The sequence below is a fragment of the Elephantulus edwardii genome, unplaced genomic scaffold, assembly GCF_000299155.1.
Source record: "Elephantulus edwardii isolate Elephantulus edwardi_28Jun2011 unplaced genomic scaffold, EleEdw1.0 scaffold00109, whole genome shotgun sequence".
NCBI lineage: Eukaryota > Metazoa > Chordata > Mammalia > Macroscelidea > Macroscelididae > Elephantulus > Elephantulus edwardii.
The window spans coordinates 1,514,470-1,533,886 of NW_006399859.1; the positions used below are offsets into that span (position 1 = coordinate 1,514,470).

The window sequence follows — 19,417 nt, forward strand, 5'->3', positions numbered from 1 at the left end:
AAGCCACAGCTAAAGCGGTTTCTTTCTGGGGTGATAAAAATGTTTCACAGTTAGGTTACCGGATGGTGCAAAACTAAAGTCACTGAACTGTGAACTTTAAACAGGTAGATTCCATGGTATGTGATTCTGCATCTTTGTAAAGTTAAAGGTAAAATAAGGAGGAGAAAATGAGTTGTTGCACTTCTATTTGAGGTGTCGCCTATACACTGGACTCAGATCTTCTATGACTTAAAAAAGTTCGTGCTTAGATCTAAGGCTAAACAAGAAATTAAAATAGTCACTGAGGGAAGGGATGCCTAGGAAGTAAGGGGGGGGGGGGAAATACATTTAAAGGAAAACTTATGCTCAAAAATTCAACTCCAGTATATACTTCTGATCAAAGGCCTTGGCAAACAATGGAAAAACAAAGCTAAAGGTTCAAAACAAGGTGGTAAACTAGGCAAGTGCATAATAAGCTCAATGAGTCTGACCCTCTCCGATTTAAAGAGTTCTCTCAAAGCCTGAGCAGTAAACCTGCAAAGAAATAGGCAAAGGGCCTCAGGGGGACAACTCCCTAAGCCAGGAGTCATTATCATGCATCTGAAAGAAAGACTCCTTTTGCGAAGATACCCTATTCTTGTCCTGGGGGTCTGAAAGGCCAGGTGCCCCAGCCTCCCCTGCTCGCACCAAGGTGTAAGGAGGGTGGTCCCGCAACCGCAGGGGGTGCAGGACCCACGTCTAGGGAGTGTGCATGCGCCAGAGGAAATCGCGGGGGGCCGACGTGCTCCCCACGGATACTTCTGTCCGCGGCCCCCAGGCTCGCGCAGGGCGCGCCCCTCAACTAACGTCTCGGGCACCTGGGCCGGCGGGGCGCCAACGTCCCCCGCGGTTCCAGCCCCCGGCGCGGCGGGCTCCGCACCCTCGGCCTGGCACGCCCCCCGCGCACTCCTACCTTCTGCCGCCACCATTTCAAAGACATCTGGGTCGCCCATCTTCGCTAGCTCCTTAATGACACTGTAGCCCGAAGGGCAGCGAGTGGCGGAGCGGGAGTGAAAGCGAGCGGATGCAGGGCAGATGCTGAATCTGATCTTGGTCGGCTTGTGCCGCAACAGCGTTTCCGAGCTGGGTTCGTTGCCTAACTTGCCCTCCTCCTCCTCCTCGCTCTGCGTCTGCGTCCTCCGACTGGGGGGCTTCTCCGACCAGGAGTGGTTCTTGCCGGGCTTCTGGGTGGAGCCGGCCTCCGCCTCCCCGTCCTCGGCTCGGGCCTGCGCCTGGCCCTTCACGAAGCGCTGCAGTATCCTCCCGAAGCTCCGGGAGCTCGGCGACTCCCCGGGCTGGGTCTCCAGGAGCTCCGGCCCCTTGTCTGTGGCCACCGCCGGGGCGCTCTCTCCCCGCCCCTGTCCCCGCCTCTGGGCCTCGGGGTCGCCGGCCACCCCGCTCGCGGAGCCCGCCGTCTCCCCGCCCCCTGGGCGGGCCGAGGCCGGGGGCGGCAGCTCCTCGGCTTCATTGCTCCCTTCCTGGCGGAGCTCCGGCTCCCGGGCTTCCCGCCAGCTCTCCGAGCTCGCCGTTTGCGAGCTTCCTCGAGCGGTAGGCTTGATTTTCCAACCTCCCTGGTCCCTTTCCACTGGGTCGGCCCGCAGCTGGGTCTCCCGTCCACTCGGTCCGGCTGGCTCCTCCGATCCCGATGGACCGAGCTCCTTTTCGCCCACGTTGGTCAGGTCCTTCTCCATCTGCGTGGCCGTCCGCCCTCCACAAGGGACACTCGCAGGAAACCTGGTCCATCCCGTTTCGGGAGTTATTTTTTGTCGGATGAGCAAAAGCCCCTCTCCTCTAAAGGGTGACCGTCACCCCTTTAAGGCGGGTGGTCGGCATCTCTGAGATTCCAACAGACCTCACCTTCTTGCCACTGGCGCGTGGGTTTTAACATCTTTTCTTTTCCCCCTCTGCCAAGGCCTGCTTTCCTGACGCCAAATGAAAACTCAGTGCCACTGAGTTGATTCCTATCCTCAGAGACCATGCATCAGGTTTCTGAGGCTGTAAATCTTACCAGGAGGAACCTGTTCCTCTTTCACCCAAAGCAGCTGGTGGGCTCTAGCGGTTAACAGCACATAATGTGCTACGCCTCCAGAGCTCCTTCTGTCTCACGGGGAGAAAAGCAACTCATCCTTTATGTCCTAAATTCAAATCCGTTGCTTGCCTCTAAAAAGTTGGGTGGGCGGGTTTGGTTGGTTTTATTGTTTGGTTTGGGTTTTGTGGTGTTTTTGGTGGTTTTTTTTTTGTTTGTTTTTTATGAGCTTCTGTTTGGTCATATTTAAATTATGATAAAATTCGCTTCTTAAAAACAAGGAACTCATGCAATATTCAAAGTGGGTGACCCTGGAGGACAGTATGCTGAGTGAACTATCTCAGTCAAAAAATGACAAATACTGCATGGTGCCACTGTTGTAGAATGGGACTGACATTAGGGTTGGGGTAAGACTGAGAAAAACTGGATTAATTACATAACTTACTATAATACACTGCATTGAAACAGACGAGGGAGAGAACAGTTTAAAAGCTATATATGATAGGGTGTAAAGGTTATCACAAGAGTCCAGAATTAAGGTTGCGTAGTGGAATGTACTCGGGGCAGTGAGAGGAGTGCAGGGGGATTGTATACCAAAGAAAGAATTTTACTTTTCAAAGAGAGGAGCGAACTGGGGGGCTGGGCAGGGAGAAAAGTGCAACAATGAGTGAATGGAAATCCAAAATCTGTAAATGTTCATTAAAATTAATAAAATAAATTCACTTCTTAGGAATATTGTGGAAAGAGGGCAGCTACTTGTTGGAAGGTGTCATCCAGTGGACCATAACTTAGTGCATCCCTATGAACAACAGATGCAAAGTTTGTCTTATCCTGCCACCATCCTTCGAGTCTCAGCCCACTGTTGCAGTCACTGTCACTCCATCTCATTGTGAATATTTCTCTCTTACGCTTACCCTCTACTTTTCCAAGCACGTTGTTTTTTCCCAAAGATTGGTGCTTCCTGACATAATGTCCAAAGGATGTGAGAAGTTTCATCATTGACACCTCCAAGGAGCACCCTGCTTGCACATCCTTCAAGATAGATCTGTTTAAGATGCTCTGCTGAAGAAGGAGGAACAATCGCCTCCTGTACCAGTCAGATCCAATGTGACGGTACACACACATAAAAAAAAAAAAAGATCTGTTTATTCTTCCAGCAGTTCATGATATATTCGGTCCTCTTCACAAACACAACTCATAAGCGTCAAGGATTCTTCCATCTTGGTATAACCCACATCGCATTGACCTCTCATCTACTATCCAGGGTCTCTTAACTGCCTCGAGAGCTTCAGTCCCAAGCAGAGTCCTCACAGACCTCACTGGATGGTAAATGTGCTATTAGTCAGAACCGACTGGGAGCTGACTGACCCTCCAGCAGGTCTCCAGAGGCTGTAAATCTCGCAGGAGGAGCTTGTCAAGTTGATTCTGTGGTTTTCAGGGTCTTAACAACTGCCAGCTTGAAAATCTGCCAATAAAAACCCTATAGATGATAACTGCGTGAGCTTGTGTGGTGGTTCCACAAACAGCAAGGAAGAAACAAGTAAATGATGGTGAGCAAAGGGTAAGTCTGAGTTTCAGAACCGTGATGGTCCTGAGGAGAGTTAACTATGAGTTCGGGACAGAGATGGAATGACTTGAGAATAAGAGGGAGGTGACCAAAGAAGATTGTACTCTTACCCACTTTTTGATACTACAACTCCCCCGTCCCTTTTTGTTGGTCGCTTAGTGAGTAGGGAGTTACAATGCTAACCCGAAGGCAGTGTCTCGCTGGCGGTTTCAATCCACCAGCTGCCCCATAAGAGAAAGATGGACAGTTTCCTCTCCTGCAATTTACAGTCTCCAAAAATCTGCTGTAGGGTCAGCTATGAGTTGGTTCTGCTTGACAGCAATGAGGTGGGGGTTTTGTTTTCTTGATATAGGATAGGAGCCCTGGTGGTGCTACATGTAAGTGCTTGGCCTTGGTCTCTAAATGAAAGATCAGTTGTTCAAACCCACCAGCAATTTCCAACCGAGAAAGATGTGGGAGTGTGCTTCCATGCAGATTTATAGCCTTGTAGCAACGGGGCAGTTCTACTCTATCCTATAAGGCTATCATGAATCTTGATATATCATTTTTAAATAACTCTGTAGAAAGAGTGCAGCCACCATGGAGCTGACCACATCTGATGTCCACTAACTCAGCAAGGGGAATAGTCCCCACCACAACAACCAAAACACAAAACTGAGTCCTATGTGGTCAGACATGGCCCTAAGCTCCTGTATAGACTTTTTCCAATTCTAACACTGTCCATTCCATGGCTTTTGCTGCTCTGGGTCTGCCTATCTGCTGACCACATTGCACTCACAGAACCATACTTTCCAATCGTAACAGTTATTAAGGAAGCCAATAGGTTGCAATGGAGATTATAAAAGATTTTACAATTCTTAAGCCAGGTCAACTTCTCAAGTATGCCCAAAAGCCAGCCCTTTGACCTTCAGCATAGCAGCTTTAGTGCACTGACACAAAGCTCTCTTAGTCCTGTTTGTTAGTTATGATGTCTGTCCTCAATCCTTCAACAAGCTTAGATGAAAGCTACTGACTCTGATTTTATCTCAAATCAGTCTCTGGTTTTCTACAGCACTCCTCGGATGATTGCTATCTCCACCTTGATCTGTTTCCATCTTATTTAGAAATCTCTGGCCGAAATGGACACATGTTGCATTTCCAGCTCTCTTGCTGATAATGAGATTCTCATTTCCTGCTATGGAACCTGCTCAACTTAAACGTAGTAGAATAACAAGATTCACCAATCCATTTTCATTTGTAGTCTACACACCTTTTTCTATTTTCTTTTTTTCATGATTTATTATTTTATTACATACTTGATTAAGAAAACCAAATCAAACCAACCAGAAGTTCACAAATAACTCATACCTAATTTATCTCAGCTGCAAAAAGTGAGCTGCAGGCAAAGTGTATACAAATATAGATGAGTTGTCTAGCTTTTGTTAACAGTGCAAATGCATGCTTAAAGTCATAATCAATGGGCTAGGAAAGTAATTTTATTTTAAATGAAACAGATGTAATATGATATAATGGAAGATAGAAATACTTTCCATTTTCTTCATGTATATTGTGCATACCAAAGCCATTTTTAGAAAACTCATGACACTACAAAAAGGTGGGGTAATCAATGGTGATTAAGTTTATAAAACACAATGGATGGGAATGATACTATAAAACACAATGTGAATTGAAGAATGTGTAAAACAATATATCGAAATGAAACATGATATATGCAAATTTTATATGCAAACCAATATAAAATAAAATTATATGAAAAAATATTTCACAAGTCTTAATTTTCCACCATACTTGAAATTGCATATATGGGAAGATAGTTAATGTTGATGATATTGCCCAAATTAATGAAATAATTTAATTCTGAATTTGTCAATATTGAACTTTTATGGTAAGTGGAACAGCCATTGTGTTCTTTTGGTAAAAGTTTACTTCTTATTAACAAGTCTTTTTAGATCTTTGATATTTATTACTGAAATATGTTATATTGCTCACCATATATAATTTGAAGATCTGATCATTTCCTAACTCATCTGGCCTTTTGAAAATTGGTCTTTCAGCACACATTTCCAAAAGTATGTATTTATGCTTTTAAAGTAATGAGAGATAAAGGGTAGGTATTTGATGTGAAGAAATTCTATCTTTATGCCCTGAGTACAATTTCAATCTTCGTTCCATATATCCAGTAGCAACTGCTGGAGGTGGTTTTGTTTTCATAGTTGTTATTGTTGTTAGGTCCTATTAAGCCAATTCCAGTTCCAATTCCTTGACTCCCTATGTGTGACAGAATGAAACATTGGCTGGTTGTGCATGTCCTCACAACCACTGCTATGCTGGAACCCATGATTGCGATCATTTTGCCAAACATGTTGTTAATAAGGACCTTTCTCTTTATCACCGGCCCTCTTCTACTTTGCAAACTATGATGTCATTTGTTAGGATCTGATCCTTCCTGATAACATATATGAAAGCTGGAGATGTGTGAAAGTTGAACATGTACAATTGAGCAGCACAGACTTAGACATGTTTTTATTAGGTGGCTGATTGAGTAAGGGGGTCTGGTAGCAGAGTGCATTATGTGTTGTGCTGATAACTGAACAGTCAGGGGTTGGAATCCACTAGTTTTGTGGGAGAAAAAGGAGCATCTCTCTCCATAGATTTACAGACACAGAAACCTGAGAAAGGAATGTAATAACTAGAAATTGATTCAATAGCCACAGTTTGCTGTTGTTGTGTGCCATCATGTTGCCCATGACTCATAACAACACTATGTATAATAGCTCTGAATCCTGTCTTATCCTGAGCCAGTCTGACTCCACACATCTAATCTCATTGCCCCAGTTACTGTGTCTCATCTTGGGCTGTCCCTCCACCTTTCAAAGCATGTCATTCTCCAAGAACTGGTCCCTCATGGCCATGTTCCCAAAGTATGTAAAACAGAGCTTCAAAATCCTTGCCTCCGAAGAGAAACTTGGTTTCACCTTCTCCAAGTCAACTTATTTGTGTTCCTGGATGTCCATGGTATGTTCAATACTCTTCTCCCTCACCACAACTCAAATGCATTAATTCTTCTGTCATCTTTAGTCATTGTCAAGTTATCTGATGCATAGCAAGTAATTTCAAAACCTATGGCCTGGATCAGATGCACCTTAGTCTCTAGACTAACATCTTTGCTCTTCAGCACTTTGGAGCAGTGGGCTAGTGAGTTTATAAATTCGTGATCTGGATTCTGAAGGCCAGAAAAGATCTTAAGAAGCAATCTAAAAAGTCTAAATTTATATTTTTTTAAATCAAGACTAAAATCACTAGTACATTGTCTGAATCTACTCACTTTCTCAAACAAAAAAATTATTACTGGCACAGGGACAGAGTGTTATGTTGTTGTTAGGTACCTTTGAGTTGCAATCAACTTACAGTTGACACTCCAGCAGGTTTCTGGAAGCTATAAATCCCATGAGAGAAGATTACTCAGCTATCTCTAGTAAAGCAGCTGGTGGATTTGGACACATGGCTCTGTGCTGGCAAAGCAACGCCTTAACACCAGAGTACAATGTTACAAATTACTCCAAAGGGCTTCCAAAGGCATAAATATTTGCAGAAGTTGACAGTCACATCTTTCTTCCATGGAGTGGAAGATTTTTTGGTTAACAGACAACTGATTTACCTCTAGACCTCTCCTAGAATTAGTTTAGTTCTTTGGGCCATTAGGCATTTGCTATTTTTTACCCCTAAAAATGTCATTTAGTCCATGAATTTTAGCAGCATAGCAGTTCACATAGAGTAACATGTATTCTGCAGTGTTTTTATGGGGAATCAGAAGTCCCGTGTTCTATCCCTTTATCAGCTTAGTGACAGCAGTGTCACTTAGGTAAAAGAACGACTGACTTCTTTGTGACTCTGATCCTTCATCTCTATATATTTACGTAGCATCTTCCACTCATATTGTGACAGTCAAATAAAGCATATATGTGAAAAAGACTTCAAAGAAGATAAAAACGTGACAAATGTGAGATTTTTTTCTTGATGAGGAGGGATAGTACTTGTAAAGTAACAAGTGCTTGATTTACAAGTAGATAGCAATAGAAGTTTGGGTACTCACAGAAAAGTTGCTTCAATGTGTGTGTGTGTGTGTGTGTAATTTGATTGCCTTCTAGTACAGCATGACTCATAGTGACCCGACCCTATGAACAAAAGGCCTGAAGCCCCTCTACAACTATGGACATTTATCAAAGTTCACAGAGCTTCTGCCTTCAAATGTGGTGCCAAGGCTCTTTAATGACAAAATCAATCTCTTTGAATTTTGCTTCTGCTTTTCCTTCTAGGAAAGACTGCCATGCTGGTAATGAGGACAGCCAGTTTTATTCCTCAGTGCTCTTGGGCATAACCATAAATATTTGAAGTAGCTATTTACCCACCTAAGTGCCCTGGTACCAGCCACACTCTGCGTTGTAAGAAGGAAAATGGTCTTAACTCACAAAGGAAAGAGACGATGGGGAGCTTTCTCAGCCAAAGATAAAGAACAAGGATGCGTATGTATTGTTCTCATCCGTGCCTATTTATGATGGTAGTTAATGTTACAAATGACCCTCCTCCCTGCTCAATTTTCTACTGATGTACTACAACTATCATCTTTCACTCTGTGTATTTTGTCATTTCAAAACAGCTATCATTTTATGATTGCACATTTCTCTGCTTATGCATATTTATTCACATATAAGTTCTATGAAGGTGAAAAGTTGCTCATTATTTCCTGATATATTTTCAACACCCAGAGTTTTGCCTGGCCCAGAAAGCTTGTCAAGAGATATTTGTTTTCCTTACCCTCTGATCTTTTTCCAGTTCCACTTCACCTTATCACTCAAAAGAATCAAGTCTGCAACCATCAGTCTAACTCTCCCACTCCTCAGCAAGTATGAAGTGAAAGAAAGAGCATGGACTTTAAAATCAGCTTGTCCGGGCTTCAAACAACCATTCAGCCACCTGGTAGATAACCTCAAGCTTACCTCTTTAACCTTGATTTTCTTGCATATATAATGGATCCTTGTGAGGAGTAGATGATATTAAGTCGTGGCAAGTAACAAAAGTTAGAGCAATGATACGTTTTGCCTTTCTTCTTTTATACCTCAATGATTTCCTCTGCTCTTCCTCCCCCAGAGTTTTCTTTGTTTTGTTTACTTTTCCCCCTTTAACTAACACTTCTTTGAGGGTCTCACTTACATGTGTTAACATTACCCTAATTTGAAGTAATCTAAACCTAAATCTATCCTCCTTCCAAACAAGTTCAACCTCTTGGTGTCTCCACTTCTTTCCAAATCATGAGGTTATCTTATTAGTAATGAAACTATAATTAAAAAACTCATTGCTGTCAAGTCGTCTTTGACTAATGGAAACTTCTGATTAGTGTGTCTTGGAGTCCAACTGTGCATCTCTAGGTGGACTTGAACCTTCCACCTTCTAGTTAGGACATCAGTTGTAGTGTCACACAAGGATCTAATAAATATGGTAGCTACTATACTCTGTCAACGCAAAGGCAGGAGGGTCAAATCCACCAGCTGCTCTGAGGGAGAAAAATGGGCAATCTCCATCTGTGTGTGTGATTTACAACCTCTGAAAACCCTCTGGAAGGTTTGAATCAGCTATGAATCAGTTCTGACTTGACAACAGTAAGTTTAGTTGGCTATTCCATGAACATTTTCTGTGTATTGGGTTGCGAGAGGAGGAGATTCAACTTGAGGAAGGCAGTAGCTGAGTCTGACTTCTGCTCACTTCATAATGAGGAACTGTCCCCATCAGTAATAGCCATAGCAGCAAACAGCTGCTTGCTCAGACATGCTCCTCCCTATGCTCCTGCACCTCTTTCTACCAGTCCTTTGGGTCTGATATTTGTTGTTGTTTCACAGGCTTTACCCATACTTGTGGAACTGAGAGTGGGGTTTATTAGGGAAATAAATTGGAGAGTGGGGGAGGCAAAGAATATCATGTACTTTCAGGTTTTAGCCCAGCAGTCCCAAAGTACAATTCCTCAATTAGTCCAGGCTCCAGTTTGAGCTCAACAATCAGCTTTTCCTTCCATCATCTGGCAAGAGCAAAAAGGCCTCTAACTGTGGCCTGTATCTCAGGGCATCTCGGTTACACCTTGCCACAGTCTCTCCACCACCATCACCAGGGTCTTGCCCGCAGGATCTTACTGTCACCACGGTCTTGCTCCAGTCCTCCCTCAAGTCCTCCTGTCTAGTGTGGGAAGCATTCTCTTTCCTATCCTAGTCCCACAACTGTTGATAATTTGCAGACCACATGTCTGCAGTTAAGATATCTAGAGACCAGAGGGGCTTAACGTGATGGCTAGAAAAGCCAACTTTTAAGCTAAGACTGCACAGGCACCTTCCATATAATACTACATTGAAGCCTAATGATGATTAAAATAAAACTGAAACCAAACCTACTGTGACTAAGTTGAACTCATGGTGACATTTCATGATTTCTAAGGTTTTCAAGATTTTAAAGGGTGTAACTGGAGGGGAAGTTGCTCACCTTTCTCCAGCAGAATAGTGGTGAGTTTGAACTACTCCTTTCGTTAGCAGCCCCACATTTAACCTACCATGCCACCAGGGCTCTTTCATGATGAGTGAGCTAGTTACTTCCAGATATTTCTTGTGCTTACTTTACATGCCTGGTTCATCCTTTTTTTATAAAAACAAAAACAACTTTTCTATTATTTCTGTTAATAATTACATTCATTTTAAGTGTGCAATTAGATCAATTTTGTGAACAACAGCATACATTAATATAGCCATCACTACATTTATGAACAAAGCACATCCATAGAGTAATAAATAGCATGCCCCTTTGCAGTCAATCTCTTTTTCCAACTATGAGCCCCTGAATGTCACCAATAGGCTCTCTTAACACTCTAGTTGTTGCTCATCCTTTCCAATTTTTGTTAGGTCAAGTATTTAGGTATATATATGAATTGACAGTGCAGTATTTAAAAACTAATAACTGTCCTATACTTTCTGCCTGATGCCTCCCCAGCACCACTGTGTGGAATGCTTGTGGGTATCCACTCCTCTAGTATACGTGTACAACTGTAAGAAGGAGAATATTAGCACAGCATGAGATAACTCATAATCAGTGGGGGATGATGGATATTTGTTCCCCTTTCACATTCTGTATAGGGGTGACTTGGCAGTGACTCTACTCAGCCCTTCAGGGGATTTCCAGGACTGACCCCAGCGGTCACAATGGCAGCCAGTTCCTTACCATATTCTTGGTCTTACTCTCCTTCCATGTCACTCATGAGCACTAGTAGCATGCAGTATCATGTGTTGTGCTTCTAACCAAAAGATCAGAAATTCTAATATCAGCTTCTCTATGGGAGAAATAGGAACAGCTGCCTCACAGAGGACTGCTATGAATTGGAATCAGTTCCAACAGCAGTGTGCAGGTTAACTCATGTTTCGTTCTTATCAGACCCTGATTCCTGTTCCTTTGACTCGCTTCCCAAATTATCACCCCCACACAATTATACAGTCTTATCGCTGGCTCTGCTGGCAGGGGAAGTCCAGGCTAACACAAGATTATTATATCCCTCCCTCCTCCTTTTTTTTTTCTTTGCCAAATGTTGGAAGAATCTGAGGCTAAAAGACGTAGAGGAGCTACATAGCCATTAAAAGACAGAACAAGGACTTGAGTCTAGAACAGCCTGACTTCAAAGTTTATTATCTTAAACATAACACTAGAATTCCTTTCTAGGTGAAAATGGAAGCCAAACTTTATTCTATCCAATATTTTTATATCGTATATCTAAACTGCTGTCTTCGTGTCATTTCTTCTTTTGAAATATCTCACTCATCAGTTATTAAAATTATTTTATCCAGCTGGCAACCACCGTGTTTCATTTTTGGCAAGCATTGAAAAGTCAGTGCTTTCTCACCATTTCTCCTCACTATCAACGACTTTATGTCATCCCTCTTTGAGTTTTACAACAGTTTGTGAGCTGATTTTTCCCTTCCTACTAGGCAATACCACTTAAGAGTAAGTGCATTGGCTTTGGATTTTAATGCAATAAACTAAAATCAAGCTCTCTGATTTCTTATCTGTGTGATGTTTGAAGATTTGCTTAAACTTCTCAGTTCCCATTTCCATATCTATGGATGCAGAAGGGGAATCCCATTTATGGGTTAATTTTACCCAAAATACTTGCTTGGCATTTGTCCTTGGTTCCTGAGAAATAAATCTGAACTCTTGGAAAGTCCTGACTAAAGGCTTAGAGCACTACAAATTAAGCTGCTACCCAAAAGGCCATCAAGTCTGTGGTTTGAATCCACCAGTGACTCAACTGGAAAGAGATGAGGGATTGTGTAGATTTTCAGCCTGAGAAAACCAAGGAAAGGTTGCCCTAAGTTAGAATCAACTGGAAGACAGTGGATTTGTAATTTATAAGCCTTCAGATCACATCTGGGAATTTATGCTAATGAGATAACTTGAGTGGACTTTCCCTGGCCAGAAAGACACTGAGTGATAAGGGCTGACCTAGGAGCGAGAGAAGGAACGATTCAACCAATGATACTGTGCGCTGAGGCCCCAATGAAAAGTTTGCACATGAAAGTTCCACGAGATCCATGGTTGGTGAAAGACAATGGTACACATAGGAGGGTGATATAATTTCCTGGAACCCTCTTAGACCTTGTCCTATGCACTTCATTATTTGTATCATTTTTGCTGTAATTAAACTATAATATTAAGTATATAGACCTTTCTTCCAAGTTCTGTAAGTTTTCCTAGTAAATTATCAAACCCAAAGTAGTAATGGCAGCCAAAAGATCAGAAGTGAAGGGAACTGGGTGCCCCTGAACTTGTGAGTAAGGCCCTGATTAGCAGAGTGTCAGTACCATCTGCATGTATAGTCAGCAGGTCAGAAGTGAGGAAGAGGCCCTCTGGAGACGTATCACTGACATCCAGTAGGGATAGTGGGCAGCCCTTGCATTTATAACCAAGAGGTGAAGAGCCTTAATGGCACGGTGGTTAAATGCTTTACTGATAACCAAACTATTGATAGTTTGAACCCACCAGTTACTCCATGGAAGGAATATGTGCCAGCCTACATTTATAAAGATGTAGGAAACACTTTAAAAACACTGTGGGACAGTTCCACTATGCCCTATAGTGGTCCTGAGTCTGAACCAACTGTATATCCAAGTATTTGGGGATTATGTTAGAAGTGAGAGCATCATGGGAATTCCTATGCCATCTGAGGTCTTAGTTGACTTATAAGTGTAAGAGGACAGTATCTTTTACCTCGTGAGGTGTAGCCTCACCCCAGATGGTTAATATCAGAGGGAGAAGTGTTGTGTGAGCAGCTGGTGTCAGAAAAACAATGGCAGAGAAATGACAAGCGTTTGTTATTTTTCCACTCACTATCTCACAGGTTTGCTCGAAGAATTAAAAGTAATAAGCTGTCTTTGTTTGCATAAATACTGGGATGCAATGTGGTAACAATGCGTGGAGCAGTATTTGTTGTTGATTTGAAATGGCTGGGGTTTTAGAAAAGTTGAAAGCTTTTCTGTCATATGCATATTTATTCGTTTTTCTTTTCTTGAGATTTTTTGTTTTCATCTGTAATACTTCTAGTACTATATGAAGCAAATCCGAAGATGTCTGGACTGTAAAAGCAAGTACAGGATGTAGAAAGCTGCCAAGAAGAATATTGCTCAAAGTACTAGAAGGAACTTGTAAGGCCCAGTGTACTCACAAATTGATTAAAGTGCTCCATTATGCAGCATTCAGATGATCTTTAGTGCTGTAGAAGCATCATAAAAGGTTTTGAGAGACAGCACATTTCCATTAAGAGATGATTTAAGGCTTGGCTTCAAATAAGCTGTGGTCCGATTCATGATTCCTAAAGTATATTATACACAAGGCTACATTTCTTAAGGGGTTCTTGAAACTTGGGTAAAATTTAAAGCCAAATTTGACTGAAAAACAGGAATTTTGAAGTCCTACAATTATGCCCACGCAAGTTGTTCAGACCTTTTATTAAATATGCTTATGAAAACATAGATTATTTTCAGAGTCTCTTATTTGGTTGCAATCTCAACCAGGCCTAAAAAGAGAACACAATTAAAGAGTTTCATTTCCTTGAATAGTAATGACTTGGGTTTTGTCATTCTTTTTTGTGTGCTCCACCCGGTGGCTTGCTCCCTGGTTTTCACTAGTGGCACAAAAACACCAGCAGTATATTTAGCTGTCCCCATGTCATGAGCTGGTCTGTAACTGACCCTACGTGTGGTTCGTAATTTCATGGTTTTAGAAGAAAGTTGTTAATCACTTTCTTTATTTAGATTTCCAAACCCAAACCAAAAATGAAACTCATTGCTGTCAACTTGATTCCAAATCATAGAGCCCCAGAAGATGGTAGAACTATCCTGTATCATCCCCAACCTTATAAACCTTGGCAGAAGCAGACTACCTTATCTGTCTCCCACAGAGTGTGGCCAGTGGATTTGAACCAGTAATCATTAAATTTAGTAGGTGAGCACTTTAACCAGTACACCTAATTCCCAAAAGCCAGGTAGTATTTTGCAGATGCAGTGACTCACAGAGAAAATGAACCAAGCCTGTTGAACAATAGAGTAGCTTTACAATAAGACAACAGCTTTAATCCTGACTTGCCAGAAAAGTCATCTTCAAAGACGCAGAAATGGGAGGTTTTAAAATACAGACAGGCTGCAACTTAACCATCAGTTGGAAGAAGTCCTGAAGACTAGCACCAAAGCAGAATCTAGTGAACCATGGGGTTTGAATCCAAGAGCTGCTTGTAAAATGATAGATAGATAGATAGATGCAATTTCCTCCTGTGCAGTTGATAGTCCTTAAGACCCTCTGGAGAGTCAGCTATGAGTTGGTTATGACTCAACAGCATATAATAACAACAGCAAAGCTTATTTTTCCATCTGTGATTATTAAGTTACTTGTTTGCTACCCTCTTCACTATTCTTCTGAGGACAAGAATCCTATCTCTTGTACCCAACCTTGTTTCCACCAGGTGCAAGCAAAGTTCTTGACAAGTGAACATGTGTTGACTGATGTCTCCATTCATTTCAGAATAGTGAAAAATCCTTCATTGTTTTGCTTTCTGGTCGCTTCATGAAGGATCGTCTCATCTCTCCAGTGAAGCACAGCCAGCCATCTGTGAGCAAAGAGCATGTTTTTGACTCCTCCTCTTACCTGAGTGCTGTTGTATTCAAATCAGTGTCACTAGCCACAGGATGTTAAACTGTGTGTTTAAGGAAGAAAGTGAAGGACCCCCAAACCACTGGTCCTGTTCTGTCCCGAGTGGACGGCGAAGACCCAAGACTCCAAGACACCGGCTTGATGCAACAGCAAGAGATAAGAGGTTTATTGCGGAGCTCCAGGCCGACCCTTATCTCCTCGCAGGAGACAAAGGAGCCGACCCCGAGCAGACAAAGTTGGGTTTTTTTATACACTTTAGGGGGATACAACTGAGTATCAGCTTCTCATTGGGTGATGAAAGCACAATTTGAATTCATTGGTTCAGTGTTCGCTCAGGGTTTACACAGCATTTTTGCACGTAGAACTTGCGTCAGTCACGTAGCACATGTAGCAGTTAGATAGATCTTTAACCATAGAGTGGTGTCATAAATTCTTAAGTATACAGTGAGTTCAAACTCCAGGGCAGTGGAAAAGCACAAGATACATTGGTTATCAGTCGGGAAACAAAGGCACATGGGTTATCAGTTGAGCTTATTTGTTCTGCCTTTCTGCTAGCTATTCTTGAAATACTGTTGCCCTGGATACCTGGGTGTGGGGCTTTAAAAATTAACTTAGCTGAGAACTATAGAAACTTAAGTTTAATTCAGCTGAGAACTATAGGGACTATATTAATTTCAATCTTTTCAAAAGCACAGTTGACCCTTAAGCAACTGTGGGTTACAGGATCTGGCAGTCTCATGCTTGGTTAAAAACCCAAGTTTAATTTACAGTTGGCCCTTGAATGACACAGGTCTGAACTCACCAGGCCTGTGTTCTCACAGATTTGATTCCCTGTTGCTTTCTGAGGGGAGCTCAAAGGGTTGCCGGTATCCATTTAAAATGCCAGTAATCTCCACCTGAGCAGTTCATCGCTCCCACTCGGAATGATTAACCCTCAGGCCTCCTTCAAGCCTGGAAACAAACTTAAACGCCCCATCTCTCAACTTTTTGTCAAACTACACACAAGCTTATGAAGGGAGCACTAGTGTCCGTGTCCGGAACATACATACTCCTTAAAATAGCCAAACAGAGGAGAAGAAAAAGCTAGCGTTTACTCAGGGGTAAACCACAGAGTTCTCAGGCACAGGGAAGAATGAAATTGAAAAACAAAAAAGTGGAAAAAGGCTGTTTTGTTATGGAGATTGTAATCAATGTCATAAATCAAAATGTATATGAATTACTGACTGAAAAAAGCAATTCACTTTGCCAACTTTTACACAAATCACAACTGAAAGTGTAAGGGGGAGAGAGAAAAAAGGATATGATGATTTCTGCACAGCATATCTCTAAAACTATTTAAAATTAGTAATAATATTGGGCCATTTTTGACCTATGAATTCTGTAACAATGTCATGATTCCATCCAACTAGTAGATAGTGAAAAAGGTTGAGAACCCAAAGAAACAGCTAGAGCAAGCAACTGGAGTTAAGTCTTTGTCCACCCAGTTACTAATTTCATTACCTTGTTTTATTGCCTCAGTTTCCTCAGTTGTTGAGCATAATTCCCTGTCTGGAGCATTTTTTTTCCTTCTGATACTTAAGCTGGACTAATCCATCATGTTCCCATTTTCCTGAAGATTAGCCACAAGTTGTTCTTATCCACGCAGTCAAATGCCACATAGTCAACGAAACACAGATAAACATTCCTCTGGTCCTCTTTGATTTCTGCCAAGATCCATCTGACATTGGCAATAATGTCTCTAGTGTCATGACCTTTTCTAAACCCAGCTTGCATTTCTGGTAGTTCTCTGTCAATATACTGTTCCAGTTATTTCTGGATAATCTTCAGAAGGATTTTGCTCATGTATGATATTAGTGATATTGTTTGATAATTTCCACACTCTGTTGGGTCACCTTTTTTTTTTTTTTGCAAATGGGAATAAATATGGATCTCTTCTAGTCAGTTGGCCAAGTAGTTGTCTTCTAGATTTCTTGGCACAACTTGGTGAGCACACACAGGGCAAGACCTGTTTGTTGAAATATGTCAATTGGTATTCCATCAATTCCTGGTGATTTATTTTTTTGTCATGTCCTTCAGAGCAGCCTGAACTACCTCCTTCATCACCATTGCCTCTTGGTCATGTGTTGTTTCTCGAAAATCTTCTGTGTCACCACTTTTTTGGTACAATGTCTCTGTATACTATACTTGGACCATGAAGCAGTCCTCACAACAGAGCAGGGAAACACTGCATGGTTCAAAGTTAGGAAATAAGTGCAATTAGGGATGCATCCTGTCTTCATACCTTTTCAATCTGTATGCATAACAGATCATTCAGGAAGCAGAGCTTTATAGGGAGGAATGTGGCATCAGGATTGGAAGGAGATTCATCAACAACCTACATTATGCAGATGATACAACCCAGCTTCCTGAAACTGAAGAAGACCCGAAGCACTTGCTGCAAAAGGTCAAGGACTAGAGTCTTCAATATGGATTGAAGCGTAACATCAAGAATACAAAGATTCTCACCACTGGGTCAATTGGCAGCATCATAATTGATTGAGGTTGTTAACAAGTACAGCTTGCTCGGTTCCACAATCAACACTCTTAAAACCAGCAGCCAGAAAATCAAAAGACAATTTGCTTTGGGAAAATCTGCTGTCAAGGACCTCTTCAGAGTACTGAAAAGCAATGATGTCTGTCTAGAGACTAAGATGTGCCTAATCCAGGTCATGAACTTCGCAATTACTTGTTATGCATCAGAGGGCTGGACGATGACTAAGGATGACAGAAGAAGAATTGGTGTCTTCAAATGTGGTGCTGGAGAAGAGTCTTGAACATACTATGGACTGCCAAGAAAACCAGTAAGTCTGTCTTGGAGAGAGTGAAACCAAGTTTCTCCTTGGAGGTTATAATTCTAAAGTTCCATCTCACATACTTGGGGCATGTGGCCAGGAAAGACTGGTTCTTGGAGAAGGACATCGTGCTTGGAAGGGTGGAAGGACAGCTCAAGAGAGGAAGATGCCAGAATTGATGGATTGATACAGTGACTGGGGCAATAGGGACTGGTGTGTTGGAACTAGTGAGACTGGCTCAGGACAGGGCAGGGTTCAGAGCTGCATAGGTTCGGTATGGATCATAGGTGACTCAATGGCACATAAGAACAACGATAGCAGCAACAACAACAACAACTACAAATCCATCATGAATCCACATTAACACTCTTGGTATCAGCAGTCAGGAAATAAGAAGACAAAGTGCACTGGAAAAATCAACAGTTAGGGATCTTTCCAAATTATTCAAGAATAATGATGTCAGTTTAAGGACGAAGGTGGATCTGATTCAGGCCATAGTCTTTTTTATTACTTTCTATGTACCTGAAAGCTGGATAATGAACAAGGATTACAGGAAAAGAATAGACGCCTTTGAGCTGTGGTGTTGGAGAAGAGCACCGAATATCTCATGGATGGCCAGGAAAACAAACAGATACATCTTGGAAAGGGTGTAGCCGAGTGCTCTTAGAAGACAAGAATGATGAGTCTTCACCTCACATACTTTGGGAAAGTTTCTAGGAGGTGCTATTCCTTGGAGAAAGACGTGATACTGGAAATGGTGGAGGTTCAGTGAAGGAGAGGAAGACCCTCAACCAGGTGGATTGACACGGTGACTGCTGCAATAGACTCTTGTGTGTCAGGAAGTGTCAGGATGGCACAGGCTAGAACAAGGTTCAGATATTTTGTTCACAAGGTCACTATGAGTCATACTAGAAAGTACCTAACAACAACAGCAACAATTCATCAGAGCTGTTCAATATAAACAATGACACCACTAATATTGTTGTGTATTTAACATCTCCTGTCTCAGTCAAGAGCTCTGGTGATATAGCATGTAATGTGTCAGGCTGCCAGCCAATAGGTTGGCAGTTCAATTCCATCAGGTACTACAAAAGAGAAATATAAATAGTTTCCCTTCATAAACATCTACAACCTCAGAAACCCAATGACGGGTCACTGCGAGTCAGAAGAGCTCAATGGCCATGCTGTAGGTTTCGGTTTTGTCTCATTCTGCCCATTTGTAAAAACAAATGTGATAGGTTATAACAAGCACAGTATCAATCGTTTCACTATATTACTTATTTTCCTAAGATTGTCATAATAAAATTATAATTAATATTGTTTCCATTTTGCAGAGAAGAGAACTATCATTTATGACTCAGATTCAAAACTGTGGTTAAGTGTCACCAAATCTAGTACGATGTAGAGGGACCCTATGAAAAACAGATCTGAACCTTGTGCTACCCCTATGCCATTCTCAAAACTGCTATGTTGTTGTGTAACATCAAGTTAGAACTGACCCATAGCTGACCCTTCGGTGGGTTTTCAGAGGCTGTTAATCACGTGGGAGGAGATTGCCCATCCTTCTTCCATGGAGCAGCTGGTGGACTTGAACCACATGCTTCCAGGATTGCAGTGCAGCTTCTTGTCATCAGACCAGTTGCATTGGGAAAGTCAGCTGTCAGGGACCTCTCCAGAATACTGAAGAGCAACAATATCAGTATGGAGACTGAGATGCACCTGATCTGAGCCATAGTCTTCGTAATTGCT

The 19,417-nt window shown here is 42.1% G+C and overlaps 1 protein-coding gene across 1 annotated transcript in view; it reads right to left on the bottom strand.

Moving 5' to 3' along the window:
- Positions 1-1,709, bottom strand: part of ANO5 (anoctamin 5) — a 97,777-nt gene extending 96,068 nt beyond the window's left edge. The window contains exon 1 of the mRNA XM_006892058.1: positions 716-1,709. Within this exon, the coding sequence (XP_006892120.1) occupies positions 716-1,709 (994 nt within the window). The remainder of the gene's footprint in view (positions 1-715) is intronic.
- Between the last annotated feature and the right edge of the window lie 17,708 nt (positions 1,710-19,417).